General features: G+C 41.1%; 6 protein-coding genes across 7 annotated transcripts; 3 read left to right on the top strand and 3 right to left on the bottom strand.

The window, feature by feature from the left end:
• Window positions 1–127: 127 nt before the first annotated feature.
• Window positions 128–1,922, bottom strand: LOC132797140 (uncharacterized). The gene is given in 4 exon segments (XM_060808665.1): window positions 128–618; window positions 676–753; window positions 755–989; window positions 1,054–1,922. Coding segments are annotated over 4 exon segments (1,338 nt in total). The 5' UTR covers window positions 1,812–1,922; the 3' UTR covers window positions 128–351.
• Window positions 1,923–2,163: 241 nt separating this feature from the next.
• Window positions 2,164–4,415, top strand: LOC132797139 (zinc finger protein 19). The gene has a single exon (XM_060808664.1). The coding sequence runs from the start codon at window positions 2,385–2,387 to the stop codon at window positions 4,167–4,169; it is 1,785 nt and encodes a 594-aa protein (XP_060664647.1). The 5' UTR covers window positions 2,164–2,384; the 3' UTR covers window positions 4,170–4,415.
• A 971-nt stretch (window positions 4,416–5,386) lies between these two features.
• LOC132797141 (dnaJ homolog subfamily C member 25 homolog) lies at window positions 5,387–7,074 on the bottom strand. Its single transcript, XM_060808666.1, has one exon. The coding sequence runs from the start codon at window positions 6,641–6,643 to the stop codon at window positions 5,615–5,617; it is 1,029 nt and encodes a 342-aa protein (XP_060664649.1). The 5' UTR covers window positions 6,644–7,074; the 3' UTR covers window positions 5,387–5,614.
• Window positions 7,075–7,293: 219 nt separating this feature from the next.
• LOC132797143 (E3 SUMO-protein ligase NSE2) lies at window positions 7,294–8,303 on the top strand. Its single transcript, XM_060808668.1, has 2 exons — window positions 7,294–7,585; window positions 7,653–8,303. The coding sequence occupies exons 1-2, from the start codon at window positions 7,414–7,416 to the stop codon at window positions 8,237–8,239; spliced, it is 759 nt and encodes a 252-aa protein (XP_060664651.1). The 5' UTR covers window positions 7,294–7,413; the 3' UTR covers window positions 8,240–8,303.
• A 105-nt stretch (window positions 8,304–8,408) lies between these two features.
• Window positions 8,409–9,707, top strand: LOC132797144 (SREBP regulating gene protein). Of its 2 annotated transcripts, none has more exons than XM_060808670.1 (2): window positions 8,409–8,700; window positions 8,760–9,707. In XM_060808670.1, the coding sequence occupies exons 1-2, from the start codon at window positions 8,599–8,601 to the stop codon at window positions 9,297–9,299; spliced, it is 642 nt and encodes a 213-aa protein (XP_060664653.1). In that variant the 5' UTR covers window positions 8,409–8,598; the 3' UTR covers window positions 9,300–9,707. The 2 variants fall into 2 exon arrangements, with proteins under 2 accessions (XP_060664653.1, XP_060664652.1); XM_060808669.1 differs by having other exon boundaries at window positions 8,411–8,700; window positions 8,757–9,701.
• Window positions 9,708–9,779: 72 nt separating this feature from the next.
• Window positions 9,780–11,312, bottom strand: LOC132797142 (probable isoaspartyl peptidase/L-asparaginase GA20639). The gene has a single exon (XM_060808667.1). It carries the CDS (start codon window positions 10,878–10,880, stop codon window positions 9,891–9,893), a length of 990 nt encoding a protein of 329 aa, XP_060664650.1. The 5' UTR covers window positions 10,881–11,312; the 3' UTR covers window positions 9,780–9,890.
• Between the last annotated feature and the right edge of the window lie 4,895 nt (window positions 11,313–16,207).

Here is a 16,207-nt window from a genome sequence, read left to right as displayed (position 1 = left end):
TTTCAATTATAATAATAACCAAAGAAATCATTTGCGGGGTTCGCATGGGAATGAATAAGAAAGAGATACTAGATTGAGAGAGTGAGAGAGAAGTCAATTGCAATTTTTGGTACAAAAAAATATTTATTATTTACAAAGTATTTTTACTATTAAAACTTACAGATTCTCTATATTGTATCTGGTAGTTTTTTAACATTTGTTTTAAAATAATGGCAAAAATTTATGAAATTCGACTATCACATTTATGCAGACTAAATCTAATGAATAGATTGCAACTTTAGAACATTTGTGATAAGGAACAATTCAAAGAGTTTCCTTTAGCTTTGTCTCTACATATATTTTTCAATATATTTACATCGCATTCACGGGCTCTATGCCCAGCAGAGCCAGTGCTGATTTAAGCACCTGGTGCACAGCCTTAACCAAATAGATGCGAGCAGTGAACGTGCCCCAAAGCACTTTGTACTTGCGATAGAAACGACTAAATGTCGAGACCAAATTGATGATGTAGCGCACCAGCAGATGGACGCCACATTGACCCTGCCTCAATTGTGCTAGCGTTGACTCGACAACATCCGGGAATGATAGCAAATAGCCAAAGATCAATTCCCATTCGATCTGCAAAGATGATAAATATGTATTGTCTTGGCAAATGCGATAAAAAATAGACCTTACGTCTTGTGTGAGATTATTCAACATTGTATCCAATGGCGGCAGAGGTTCTGCAGTGGACTTGTTCGCATCTTTTTTTGGCATCGTAGAGACGCATCAAGGTTCCCATACGCGCCGAATTGTACAGTATAAAGCTGGCGCCCTTAGAACGGCTGTGACCATTGCGAACAAGCGAAACGGCGCTGTTGTGACGCACCTCAAACAGATCAACGATGACGGCAGCGCGTCCCAGTTGCTGTATCAGCGCCTTATGGTCACCCACATTCCGCATGCCACTGCGATGCATGGCTGTTAACAGCATATCGTTGGCCCGTAAGCTGCAAAATGAAGAAGTAACACAATGTGATCGATTGTGGAATACTTTCTACAGGATTAACTTACGCATTGTACTCATCGCTGGTCATTGTGGTTGCCATCTTAGTGGTTGGCTCCAGCACGGGGCCACAGCTCAGCGAGACTGCCTGGCTTGGCTTCTGTTCATCGCCCACGCGACTAGATTGATTACTGCTCTCGACACAGATCAGCAAAGTGTCAGCTGTTTGATCCTTTGGATCCACTAGAAGCCAGTCGGTGTAGTCGAGCAAACGTCGCACAATCTGGTAAAGTTGCTTAGCACGAAACTGATGCAGCTCTTTGGTGCTGCCACATTCCGGTTGAACGAGCTCTTCGTGCAGTTGTAAACAAAGTGTACGCCTCTCTTTCAACTTATTAGCGCCCTCATCGATCATGCTGCACTTGCCATAAGCGTCGCCTTGGCGCAATATCATTTGAATCACATTGACAACTATGGCCTCACGCTGAAAGTACAAGGCAATGCGTTCCTTGTGTAGTAGCTTCACTTTTTCCAAGGGATACAACCAAAATTTCTGACTGTGCTTGAGCAGATCGTTGATGGACTGTTCGTCAGGCAGCATTTGTTCCTGTGACGTGTAGCGCAATTCCAAGCCGCTTCTTTGGCAAAAGTATTGCCAATTTTTGGTCACTGCCGAGATGCTGAAATCTCCCATCTTATCCACGTTATCTTTGTTGATACGCACGAGTTCGCCGTAATGCTGCCAAGCATTTGACGGCGCATCCTTTGGAATGGCAAAGTAATTAATTAGCTGCTGCGTTAGCTGCTTGATGGGATTATGTGACATGTTTAATACACAAAATTGCCAAAAAGAAATTTTTAAATTACAAATTACAGAAAAAAACAAACTACGAAATCGGATGCTTCTCGACAACACACATCAGACGAAATAACGAAATTGTCAACTGAACAGCTGATCGCTTCGCTTGTTTTGCTATCGATAAGCGAAACGATATATGATTGCATGCGATAGTTGTTATAACTTAGCGTTTTATACTTAATACGTACAATAGAAAATAAGCCGTAAGCAGACTAAAATTCTAATAACTAAGTTAAGCTACTAATTAGGAACTTATTTATTTAAATATTTCTGTATATTTGCGCATCGCATGTATCGCTTATCGAATCGCTTGTCAATCACAACAATGCTAAACTATCGATAGTGCAGAACTAACAACAATAAAGCGCAACACGCACAAAATAGACACACAAAAATAAAAAACAGAGTTTCAGCATCTTCATAGTCGTATGCGTGTTTGTATACACGCTTTGTGTGTTGTGTGTGCGTGTGTGTGGGCGTTTTGTTTTGCAGTAAGAAGAACATAACAAACAACACAACAGAAACAATAGTTAATCACAAATGCCGCGAAATTTGGACAGCGGATCACGTCTAGTGGATCTAGGCGTTGTCTGCTTAATTTGTTTGCGCACCGAACCCGGCTATTGTTCCATCTATGGCCAGGATCTGGAGACGCCACACATGCAGATTGTGGACAAAATACGCAGCTGCAGCGCACTGCAATTGGACAAGCCATTTCTCAGCCAGCTGCCGGATAAGATCTGTCACGGCTGCCACAATGAGTTGAGCATCACGTATCGTTTCCAACAAAAGTGTCTCGAGGCCCAAAAGGTCTTTCAATCGGCGGCAGCGACGGCGACACTGCTGCTGGATGTCGACAAGCTGCAGCTGGAGCAGCAGCAGCAATTCAAACTGCCATCCAGTCTGCGCATCAAACGCCTCGAAGCCGAGCCGCCTCTGGCAACCAAAATCAAGTATTATAATAGCGACGAAGTGGAGGATCGAGCTGATGAAGATGTGGTGGAAGAGGAGGAGGAGGTGGTGAAGCACGAGGAGCCAATTGCCACAATTGTGCTGCAGGACGATGACAAGTTTCTGGCTTTGGGCGTCGATTGGACAACAGCTGCGCAGCAAGAGCAAGAACTGGAGTTGGAGCAAGAGCTAGAGTTGGAGCTGGAGCAGGAGGTAGAACTAGAGCTAGAGCAGCACAAGATGGAAGACGATGATGACGATGAGGAAGAGGACGAGGTGCTGCAGAGCGTGCCCTGCATCACAGTCTCCACCACCAGCAGCAACAGCACAAGCAACAACAACAACGACAGCAGCAGCAGCGGCAACATCAACAGCATGATCAACAGTAGCATAGTCAGCTCGCGAAATCGCCGCTCCACCGAGCCCAAGATCTGCGACATCTGCGGCAACACGTACAAATATCAGCATGCCCTCAGCGCCCACATGCGACGCCACAACAACGAGCGACCGTATCCCTGCGAGGTGTGCCAGAAGGCGTTCATCTCGAATGTGGAGCTGAGGCGACATATGCGCGTTCACACCGGCCAAAAGCCGTACGGCTGCCGCTATTGCGAGCGACGTTTCTCGGACTTTGGCAGCAGCAAGAAACACGAACGCATTCACACTGGAGAGCGACCGTATGTGTGCGAGGTGTGTCACAAAGGATTCGCCTATGCGCATGTCTTGTCGGTGCATCGTAGAACGCACACGGGCAAAAAGCAGTTTCAGTGCACGCAGTGCGATAAGGGCTTCACCAAGAAGAGTTATCTGGCCACGCATCTGGAGCAGCATCGTGTCAACAGCCTGGGAGCGGGCAGCGATATCGTTGGTCCACTGCAACGGTTGTCGACACGCAAACAGCGACAACAGCAGCTGCGGGAGCAACAGCAACAGTTGCGCGAGCAGCAGCAACAGTTACGAGAGCAACAACAGCAGCAGCAACGCGAACGCGAACAGCAGCTGCACTTTGGCGAGCAGCTGGAGGATGAGGATGAGTACGACGATGATAATGTTAGCGTTGGCATAGGCATCGCCTCGCTGAGTCATGCGGGTCATGGGGAACAGAGTTCGTCCAAGGTGCTGGAGGAGTGCATTGTAAACAATGATTTCATGTTCAACAACGACGATGACGTCGATGATGATGACGATGAGCGGGAGGCAGTCGATGCGACGGCCAATGCCCAGCATGAACTGGATGATTATCATGATGCGGCCGATGAGCTGGATGAGAATGAGTTTCAGCATGTGCAGCACGTGAAGGGGCCGTACGGTCTGGTCGGTGATCTGCTCGATGCCGAGGATCTGGTCAGCGATACCAAATACTTGATGGAATAGTGGCACTTGAGCTATTCCCCTCCTCACTCCCACTCCCCCTCCCACTCATAACCACCTATCTCCTTTAGTTTGTATGCATGCTAAACTTTAAAATTAGATTAGAGAGCTTCACATTCTCGACAGCTGTGTAAATAACGCCGAGTTGGCAACGGTTTCTTTTCCAACATATATTACGAAAACAAAAATATAAACAAAAAACCAATTGTTCCCTAAAAAAATAATGTATGTTGTTATTTCGTCTGTTTCACTGTCTTACTCGATATCTACTATCTCTGATGGGGTATAATTACAAAACTCAGAAAGCTGTTGGTATATCTTTCGTTTAGAGACGCCAACAGCTGGAGTTGTTAAATTTGCATTCCAAGTTGGGTTAATTTTAAGAAAGTTTATTTTCTGACATAGTCATAAAGGTAGAAATTATATTTATTGGTTCCCAAAAACACCAAAATAAATTCTTACATTTATCGAAGTAAAAATGTACACAAAAATTTAATTTTAATATTCTAAAATTTTGAAAAAATACTTTTTTTTCGAATTTTTTAATTGATATTTATGTACAAGAACGTAAGAATTTCTTTCACATTTAATTAATTGTTAAAGAATAAATTGCAAAAACTGCTTAGGAACAATTTAATTTTCTAAATAATTTGAATTCGCAGTTCTTACTATAGAATTAAGCATGACAATTATTCGATTAAATAATGCCGAGTTTTTGGCAGTTGAGCCCAAAAACTTGATGCCATATTTTTCTTAACTTTTTTTTTGAGTCAGATATGGCAAAACAACTGTATACACAAAGCCACAGGTTGTCTTATTTATTTACACCGACCCATCATAATAAGATTAATTAATAACATTAATAATAAAATTCTATTTATGTTATCTTTGCCTCGATTGGAGGCGTAATAATATATTATTGCAATTTGATTCGATTTAATATATTTTTTTTTATATAGTATTGTATATTTTCTATAAAAAGTTCGGACAATTGAGCTACAACAACGTTTGGGTTTTTTCTCTTTCTTTTTAACATGGAATTGGTTTTGTTAGGGGGATCTTTAACAGATCAGATCAGATCGGTTGCTAATCAGATAGCCAGCATTGTATGCATGTGTGTGTGGAAGATGAAATTTCGCGTGAGCACGTTTTGGAGACCGGTTTATGCCGAGGTCAATGTTTTGCCCATGGGGCTGAACTTGATGATGGCTTACAACAGCATTATTAACATAAATTTATTTTTACACTATTGCCATAAAAAAAATGTGTGTGTATATAAAACAGAAGAAATTTTTCTTTTTGAGGGAGATGAAATAATAAATTACGACTACGGGCCATTCATCAATTTTTCTTTTTTTGGGAGGAGATGGAACAATAAAACTTGCAACATCATATATCGATCGATCGATTGAATTGGGTTTGGATTGTATTGGATTCGTATTGTGGGTTTAGTCCTCGAACGTAATGCGTCCGGGTCCATGGTTCTTCATGTAGCGGCGGTAGGCTTTGTATCGTGGATTTTCCGCCAGTTTCTTTTTCATCTCCTCATCTTGCTCGGCCTTCCACGCTTCGAAATTTTCACGCTGCCACAGCTCCAGCTCCAGATACTCCTCAATCTGTCGCTCTTCCAGGGAATTGAACTGATGCTGTCCCATGCCCATGTACCGACGTATTAAATACAATTGCTGCTCCCTGCCGTATTCCTGCTTGAGGATCGTAAAGCGCCACAACCATTGAGCATGCCACACCAACCAATTGAACAGCGTGTAGGGACTGATGATCAACTGCACCCAGAGCACATCCCACAACGTGGGCTTCGCATAGCCGCCTTGCACATCCATCTTCTCCTCGATCACCTTGCGTATGATGCGCTCCAGTTCCTCTTTTTGCTCCGTCTTTGTAAGATTCTTGCGATTCTTCGACTTCCGGTCCTTACTGCTCATTGCCTGTATCTCATCGCGTGCGATATCCAGCGCCTTATTGCGGTACTTGGGCACGGTGGCAAAATACTTAATGGCCGCATCGTAACGCTGCCAACCCGAGTAGTATTGGATCACCGAGATGATGGTTAAGGTGACGACGATCACCACTCGAACATCGACTTTGGGCGCCACGCGTCGTCGATAATAGCGATAATAATGTGCATAGTATGCATCGGGATTATCAAGCATGTAATCGTAATCGGTGCGTGACTCCTCATCTCGCAATATCTCATAAGCTGTCGCCAGCAGCTTGAATTTCTCCTCTGCCAAGGCTTTTGCCTCCTCGCCGCGATGCAAATCCGGATGGTGCTTGCGTGCCAGCAACCGATAGGCTTTGCCGATTTCCGATTTTGATGACTCGCGCGTTACTCCAAGCACATCGTAGCAGTTCTCCTTGCCACAGTAGAGACCCTCGAGGAGGCCCAGGCACAAGGTGGGCAGCGCACTCACCAATAGGCAGGTGTACAGCCATCTCTGTAATTGTATGTGTGGCATCTTCTATGTGTGTGCGGTGAGTGCAATGTGAGTGTGTTTGTGTATGTGTGTAAGGTAAGCAACAGCTGTTGCTCCTTAACTTTAAAAGCTGTGGGTTAAACTGTTTGACAGCTTCGCCCCTACACTTTAGTATGTGTGCTTGGCAACTGTTGGTTGTACTCTATTTTGTGTTGCTGGCCGTTTATCTGGCTGACTTGGCTGGCTACGTTTACGGCCGTTCTTGCCACTTTCACCTCGGCGGCCACAGTCAGCTTCTTGCTTCTCTTAACGTTCTTTGCCCGTTCTTGTCGCTCTCTAGAGTTGTCTTAGTACCAAGAAAACGCACGGAACCACCACGTTAAACTTTCGTTCGCCGGCTTGCTCGTTCATTTGAACTGGTAGTTCTATGAAATTTATGTTTATAATGGAAAAATTACCATGTTTTTACAACCACATTATTTATTATTCTTTTAAATTCACATATACACAATAAACTTGGAACAGGTTAATATAAATTAAATGTTGAATTCATGCGGGTTGCGTTCAATTTGAAAACACGCGCTAAGCTTAGTTCGTTAGAGCAGCAGTGTTGCCATTGTTGCTTTGGGAATATTTCTCACAAAACTAAATTTATTTAAGAAAATATACCTATTGTCATAAATTCTAAATAAATAAAACAGATATGGGAAAAAAATACCTGGAAGAATAATTTTTAATACAAAAATTAATGAATTTATATTTTAAGATGCCAAACCGATATTTTAAAAATTTTTAGAAATATCGATGCATCGATGCTTGTATACCAACATATATTGTCCACCTCTACACGCTCAGCGTCATTAGCAAAACAATTGCCGGCAAAATTAATTGTCAAGTTCAATATAATGAATTTCGTTAACGAAATCGATGGTGTCAAGAAGACGATTATTGAGAATGCACAGTTGATGAGGTCATTCGAAAATAGTAAGTCGCCAATTAAGTTTTGTTAATATTTTTGTTTTGTAAATCATTTTGTACTTTCTTGTTAAAGAAGTCGGTAATGAAGAGTATCGCGATAAATTGAAGAAGTTTAATGATGAAATCGAAACTATGCGTCTGGAGTTGGGCGAAACATTAATTGGATTGAAAACCAGACAAAAACGTTTAGATACTATGTTGGATAAAGCCGCCAATGAATGCCAAACATTGGAAGAATTCGAAGCAAAATACTTGGAATTCCAACAAACTGAAGGCAAGAAACGCATGAGCATTAAATTGTGCACAGAGTTCAAAGATTTTAAACAGGAATTAATGAATAATCCAAGCGCTTCCAATGCCAACGCTAATGATATTGATGCAGAAGTCATTGAACAAGATGATAATGCCATTTGTTCCATGTATGATCCGTGGACCAAAGACTTAATGTTAAATCCCGTTCGCAACATAAAATGCGGTCATAATTATGATCGAGCTTCGGTTATGGTGGTCATAAAGGATAGATTAAACGTTCGTTGTCCAATTGTAGGCTGTGCCAGCAAAACTTACGTGCAACCCAATCATCTGGTCCCCAATGGGGCGTTGCAAGAACGGATTCGCGTTTACAAAGCACAGCAGGATGATGATGAAGATGACAACTAATCAAAATTAGAATGTGGTTGTAATCAAAATAATGGCTGTAAGAAGTAAATAAAAAGATTTGAGATTAAGGCTTCATTTTGTCGATTTTCTTATTTGAAAATTGCATTCATTGTTGCGATATATCGATAAATTTGGCAAAGGGTTGCCTTTTGAGCTGCTCACTATCTGGCAGCACTCACAGCTGTTTAGCTCAAAACAATTGCCAAATATATTTGTGTCAATGCAAAAGCGGCAATTTGTTGCAAGCGCTCTTGTGGCACAGCAACAAAAATAACAAACCATTTGGACTCTGCGAACTGCCTAAGGACGATGCCGCATGTCGTCGATGCCAATTACAACTGCATTTGCATTTGCATACAATGTGGCCAGCTGCTTTGACACGATTGCTGAGACGTCGCTTCATTTATCTGCTCCTAGTGCTGCTCGCTCTCGTCTACGTCTTAGGCCATCTCTTCGATCGGGTAAGTCATTAACGTTGCCAGTTCCTAAGACTGTCTATTCACCATTCTGTTGATAGAAGGGCACATTTAGTGGCCTGCATTACGATGAATATAACGTGCAACGAACGCGTCCATTGCTGTGGCAACAGCAGCTATTGCTGCCCGAAGAGCATCTCAATCGTACCCATGATCCCGAACAGCACTGCCGCAACTCGGTGCAGGGCCGCCAACTGCTCGTCGACGAACGTGGCTTTGTCTGTCGACGCTCACAGATTTTGGCCAACGGCTGCTGCAACCTGGAGCTGCCAGAGATTAGCTATTATAGCTGCCACAGTTGCAATGTCACCTCACACTGCTGTGGCATCTACGAGTACTGTGTGTCGTGCTGCCTGCATCCCAACAAACGCCCGCTCTTGGAACAAGTGCTGCAGGCATCGAATACACAGAAATACATATATGCCAGCGTCGAGGATCATTTTGAGCTGTGCCTGGTCAAATGTCGCACCAACTCACATTCGGTGGAGCATGAGAACAAGTATCGCAACGAGGCGGCCAAATACTGTTATGGCACCACCGAAGCGCACGAGTCGCAACGCGATGTGGCACCCAAAGCTGGTTAGGATTTCTTCCAGCTAACTAAGCTGGTGGCCCAAAACGTGCAATCTCCCAAATGAAAAAAAAAACTGACAAAATATTAGCTCGTCTTTTCGTTCATCTCAGGTTTCTCTATATTCTTCACTATTTTTTTTTTTACCGATTTTGGTCTGGACACAATAATGAACAATTTGATATAGTAGCATTAAGTGACAACATAAGGTTTAAGAATATGGATAAGGATGTAAATAGAGCGTAGTGCTAATTATATAATTTATGAATTTTGTGCTTTAATAATAATTTATTTATTTATGACAAATGATGTAACGTCTCTTATTACTTTATTTTGAAAACCACTAAAATTGTATTTTATCTATGTGGACGGGTTATTAACTTAAAAAACCGATCCCCTCATTAGAAATATTTACTTTTTAAAAATGTAAATACGTACAGTAAAATTAATATATTATCAATTTGTGTATTTTATTTTCATACCTTCAGTTAAAGTAAAAATAATCACCTTTCAAATAAGGAAAATATTTTATTTTTATTTTAGTCTCATCTCTTTTTACTTTTATTTATATAAACACATTTTAGGGTATATTAATTTTTCGTTCTTATGTTTTAAAAGGCTCCTGGAGCATTTCATTGTGATCGATGCCGTAGTGAATGATGCCTTCCTGGACATATCCCCAGGCCATGCGGTGCGAAGTGAAACTGATGCCCAGTCCGCCATTGTGATCAACAACAATGGCTCCGCCTGTGCCACCAATGCGCTTCGTCATCAGCTGGCATTCCTGATCGGCGGCCGCCTGAGCGGACAGACCCTTGTGTTGGATGGCGGCCAAAATGCGCTGGGCAAGATTGTAACGCATGATGGTCTCGCCATGACCCGTGGTGGAGACGCCACCGATGGTATTGTCCGCATACGTGCCACAGCCCAGTAGGGGCGTGTCGCCAATGCGTCCCGGCCACTTGCCAGTGATGCCGCCCGTCGATGTGCCCACCACAATGTGACCATGTCGATCCATAGCCACTGCGCCGACCGTATCGCCCTTGGGATCGGTGCGTGCATCATCCAGTTCGGTGCGTGCATAGGTGGTGTCTATGCCCGCTGCCTGCTGCTGTTTAAACTCGTGCAGCGCTTGCTTTGCGCTGTCCGTGATTAGAGCGCCGGGACGCAAGCGTTCGCTACCCGTGCTCAGGGCCAGCTGCTGAGCAGCCGAGCCGCCGATAAAGACATGGCGTTGCTTCTCCATGAGGCGACGAGCCACTGTAATGGGATGCATGACATCTTGCAGCAACGTGACGCACCCAGCGCGCAAGTTACGCCCCTCCATAAGGCTGGCCTCCATTTCCACCTGCTGATCGGTGTTCAAACAGGCGCCGTAGCCGGCATTGAACGCCTCGTCAAGCTCCATGGAGCGCACAGCTGCCTCTACGGCATCTAGAGCGCAATCCTTGTCTGACTTTGGCACTTCCTCCTGCTCTTCGAGATGATGCCAGGCTGCACGCAATGCCTCTTTGATGCCCTTGAACTTGCCGGCTACGCGAGCGTCTGTAATGTCGCCTGCTCCGCCGTGTATCAATAGCACTGGGCGTGGCATCTTGGAATTAGCTCAATTCAAATTTGATCAACTCACAAAATGATGCAAAGCTTTATGATGCTTTGTTTCCTCTTGCTTATCTGCTTTTATGTCAACTCTCTCTTTTACTTCTTTTTTTTGTGTTTGCATTTTGATAAACTCGTCTTATCTGTCAATTTCTAGCAAAGCGCTGTGGCAACTCCAAAGACAATTGCATCCTTTTGCTGCTGCTCTGGCAACGCTGTGATCGATTGTGTGCAACAGGAAGCGATAACTGGTAATCGATCAATGGTAAAGCAAGTCCAAGGCGCGCTTTCAAAATAGAGCACTGAAAACAAATCCACAACAGCAAGAATATCCACTAAAATTTGAACCTATGATGAGTTCTTAGAAAATTTGAAAATTAAATTATGTATCTAAAGTCAATTATTTGTTCCCACTGAGAATTTAAAATTTGAGAGTAGTTTAAGAAAAATACGTAACTCAAACTTATCAGCGAGTGCTAGAAATTAATTTGAATAACATACATATAAGCAAATATTAATACAAAAATGTGTGCGTTACTCCAGTCAATTGCCTTTTATGTGAAGTAGTAATTACAAGTATTGTAGTTCATTAAGTATACGTAGCTTGTGGTATTTTTAGTATATAATTAGCATACTATATATTATGTATACGTAGCAAATGGTATAATGCACAATATGTATTGTACATGTAGTATTTGAAGTATTTTTAGTATTTACCTAGTATTACGTAAACGTAATGTATGAGGAGTCCGCAGTATAAAAGTATGTAAAGTCTACGTTTTGTAAAAGTGAATTTAGTAGTATATAACGCATACGTAGTGTTGGCTTATATAAAATATACACAGTATGTGAAGCAATACTGACTTTTTAAGTCAATTATATTTACTGTCGATTTTTGACTACGTTTATAAATTCCAACGTTCTGAATAATATTCGAATAATAATTTTTATTCCTGGTTATATTATTATTGGCAATAGAACAAAAATCAAAACTTACTTTAAGCGAATTGATTAATTACTATATTATTATTATATTATTAACAATAATTATAAACACCAAAAGGTAATTGTAATGCAATTCCAATAAAATGAATGTTTGTATATCGATTGGGAAAATAAAAGAAAATTATTAAATGTTCATTTCTTAAAGCTTGGGTATTTATTTAAAGAAATCTCTCTTGTCTTTTTTAAAGTGATTTCGACTCCTTTGTCCAATTGTGTCTGTCTGTTTTGGCCTTCATCTTTTAATTGCCTTTCAAGAGCTGTCCGAGAGCTGTGGTTTGTTTACCATATGAATGACCTTTTCGGGGATATGACGGAGCAATTGCCCGGCACCATGATGCTGTGATACCATGATCCTTGCTTGCTCTGTTCCGCTCGGTTCGTGTGTCTGCCTTCTGTGATGTGATGTGCTGTGCTGTGCTTTGTCTTGCCTTGCCTTGCCTTGGCCCTGCTTAAACAGCTGACATGGAAAACGCAACCAAGCGGCGCACACATGGATAGACACACTTACGCACACATTCACAGCTCTGGACGTGCGTGCTCCTTTCTGCATATTTAAATAGGTGGGCAGGGAAAGAAGGCGTGACAATGCATGTTGTTGTTGCTGATGTTGTTGCTGTCACTTGCCTGCATTTGACGAATTTTCACGCGTCGCATTTGCAGTGACCTCAAGGCTCAAAGCTTCCTGTTGTCGCCCTACCATGAACTCGTACCCTCTCTCTCACTCATACTGTCTCTCTTTCACGCCTAGACTTTGGCCGGTGTATTGCGTTCTGGCTTGCTTTTGATGCATGCTGCTGTTTATTCAGAGCATCACACACACTCACACGCTGGCATTGGAGTGGGCCAGTTTTGTGGGTTATATCAACTCCATTGGCCTCATCATCAGCCACACACACACTCACACACATACACGCACACCAAGGGTAGCTGACTGCATGCATGTACTTATGTCCTACATGCGCATATATTTGCATTGCCCTGGGTGTCGCACGGACTGCGCTTTTCAACAACAATGAGCCGCATAAACACTACCACACACCCACGCACACACAGTCATGTGTCTGTGTGTGTGTTTGTGTGTGTGTGTGCATATATGCAGATACATGGACACAGTCACAGCCAGGAGCGATTTCCATGCTCCACTTGCTTTGCGCTAAACTTCCTGTGTCGTTGCCGTTGCCATAGTCGAAGCCAATCTACATCAAAACTGCAAACAGCTAGAGAATCACGCAAGCTAACGGACATGCTTGCCTCTCTTAGCATTAGACGAGACTGCAACGGTCCAGAGCAAAGCAGAGCAGAACGGAGCGAAACAGTTGAATACTGACCAGAGCAAATACGAAGCATCTACTTGTGATTGTCTGCTTAATGATGAAAACAAACTACACGAAGATTTAGTTATTATGCTATATATTTAGTATTTAAATTATTGCCAAACAAAGGTGCATTGTGTTGTATGCGCAACATACCAAAAAAAAAGAAAGAATCATAGCTCGCTACTCATTTTCAGTAAAAGCAAAACAAATTAAGATGCCAATAGAAATACTAAAATATACCTAAGTTAATACTATGTATATACGCACACTTTTATATTTAAAATATACCATAGAGAACAAAATATACCACATCAATTAAGACCGAACTGCATCCGCCGGATTTTGGCATATCACATTAGCTCTTAAATATCTTTAAAGATGTTGAACTGATTGACTTTGATCAAGAATATATATACCTAATGGGGTGCGAGATGAGTTCTTCATTTCGCAACGCAATAAATAACGAGGAAATTGAGAACGCTGAAAACTTGTGTTATAGAAAAGCTTTTGGCTTAGCAACTTTTGTTCACATTAAGAAAAAATTCTTATTCCAAACATAAGCATATTATATTGTTATTTTCTTTTAGCTTAACCTACGAAATCTGCTCGGCATTCACAGTGACTAAACGGAATGATAAATTTTAATTATTTATTTATTTTTTTTTTTAGCAATTATATTGGAACGAAATATTTTTCAATTCTCTCACTTCAATGGTCTGTATCTTTTCTTCTAATGTACAATATGCATGCTCCAAAACTTCGACTTGTTATACCCGCTACCCGCTTTGTAGAAGGGTATTATAACTTTATGCCGGCAGGAAATGTATGTAACAGGTAGAAGGAGGCATCTCCGACCCTATAAAGTATATATATTCTTGATCACCTGCAACAGCCGAGACGATATAGCCATGTCCGTCTGTCCGTCCGTCCGTACGAAACACTGGATCTCAGAGACTATAAGACATAGAGCAATAATTTTTTTTCGACAGCATTTGTTATGTATGCACGCAGATCAAGTTTATCTCAAATTTTTACCACGCCCACTTCCGCCCCCGCAAATCAAAAAAATCGAATAACAAGTGTAATTTTAAAGCTAGAGCTACGAATTTTGGAATATACAATAACTACTGTAGTAGTTATGATTCCTGAAAATACTTTTGTATGCAAAAAACGCTTTGGCCGACAATCTGGTACATTGTGCCGTCTATGGTATATTTTGAATGGTGTACTATATCGATATACCACATATACCATTTGGTATATTTTTAGTATTTTTGCAGTATATTCGGTATATTTTGAAATTGATACCGCAATATTTTGCCTTTATTAAAAATGGGTAGCGGGTATCTCACAGTCGAGCACACTCGACTGCAACTTTCTTACTTGTTTTGTTAGTGGGTTTGATTTGTTTTATATTTTAAGCCATTTAATATTAAGAGAAAAAAATTGTAAAAAAGTCAAATGTCAGGCTATTTTTTAAACAAATATTTTTATTAACTTTTAACTTTTTTAGTCATCCTATGCGATTTGGTATACTCTGGATATAGCGTTGCAGCAATTCCGAGGGAATAGCATACCATATGTCCTTTGTCCTTTGCCTCACAGCTCCTTCATTCCACTTGGAGAAACAGTTGTGATGACTAAATTTGTACATATATCAATTTTTGATTGTTACTAAAAAATAAATTTACAAATTATTTGAAAGTGAATTGTCGTATATGCGATATTGTGATATGTGATATTTTTTTGTTTGTTTGTTTGTTTTTTTGTTGGCGATGAGTACTTAATTTTTATTGCCGTGCGTAATTCAATTGCAATGACATTCTGTGGGTCTTTCTAATGGCCATAGTCCGAATTGCTGTCATTACCAAGCGAGCCTTGTTGCCAAGGTTTAAATACACACGCACACACACAGAGAAATGCATGTACGACATTCGAATGCATGTGTGTGTGTGTGTGTGTGTGTGTGTTGGATGTGTGTGGATGTTATTCATTGTCATGCCAGTTGTTGCCGCTGTCGCTGTTGCTGTCGCTTTGCCTTGCTATACTGTTGAGGTTGTGAAAATAATTCTACATAAATATGTCGCGTTTGCATTTGTTGCACTTGCTTTGATTTTTCAATTGCAAAATGCTCTGCAGGAAATTCAAAAAACAACATGTAGAGTAATGAAATTAATTAATTTCAAAGGATTCGAAAAAAGTGCAACTTTTGTGTAGAGTATTCACACGATGGCTTCGGGCTGAGCGCATTTATTCTATTTTCGAGTTTGATTTTGTAAAATGTCGTGCGCATAACAAATGTTTTTAGCGTGTGTCACAGATCAACGGCACTTGTGGTGCCGGTAATGAATAATGCAGCGCTGCAACCTAAAAGCCATTTTATCCAAATCCTAAACAATGCATTCTAAAGCCACCAAACTCTACGCCAGAAAAAAGCGATCAATTGTCTACAGAGAAGTTTTCCAAATAAACTTAACGTATATGCGCTGAGTTTATCATTCGATGTTTACTCTAACCTTATTAGTAATTTTTGCTAATTTATTATAATTGTAATTGTGCTTGTTGAACAACAATATTTTTGACTAATTTTTAAATCCTAGACAATGTTTTTTATTTTATGCAAAAGAAGAAAACATTTTTGTAGACTTGAGTGAAATACAAAGCCTATATTTTGAGGCTATATATTTAATTTAAATTGCGGAATTTTCAATGATAATTTTGCTATTATAAAAAGTAATTTTTGCAGGGTATGTAACCGTGATTGCCCCACACACACACACACACACACACACTCGGGTACTAATTGCACAATTTTTGCACCACACTCGGATTCAGGGTTTAATTTGCATTTTCAATTAGAAGTGTTTGGGAAATGTACGAACATTTGATTTACAAATGTTCTGCTGTTATTGCTCCTCTTGATGTTGTTGTTGTTGTTGTTGTTTAGTAGGGGGTTCCTTGTTGCACTTACATGACTATACTTGCTGTTGTATTTGTTGTA

The sequence above is a fragment of the Drosophila nasuta genome, chromosome X, assembly GCF_023558535.2.
Source record: "Drosophila nasuta strain 15112-1781.00 chromosome X, ASM2355853v1, whole genome shotgun sequence".
NCBI classification, from domain to species: Eukaryota; Metazoa; Arthropoda; class Insecta; order Diptera; family Drosophilidae; genus Drosophila; species Drosophila nasuta.
The sequence above is the reverse complement of the archived record's forward strand: the minus strand, read 5'-3'. Positions and strand labels throughout refer to the sequence as shown.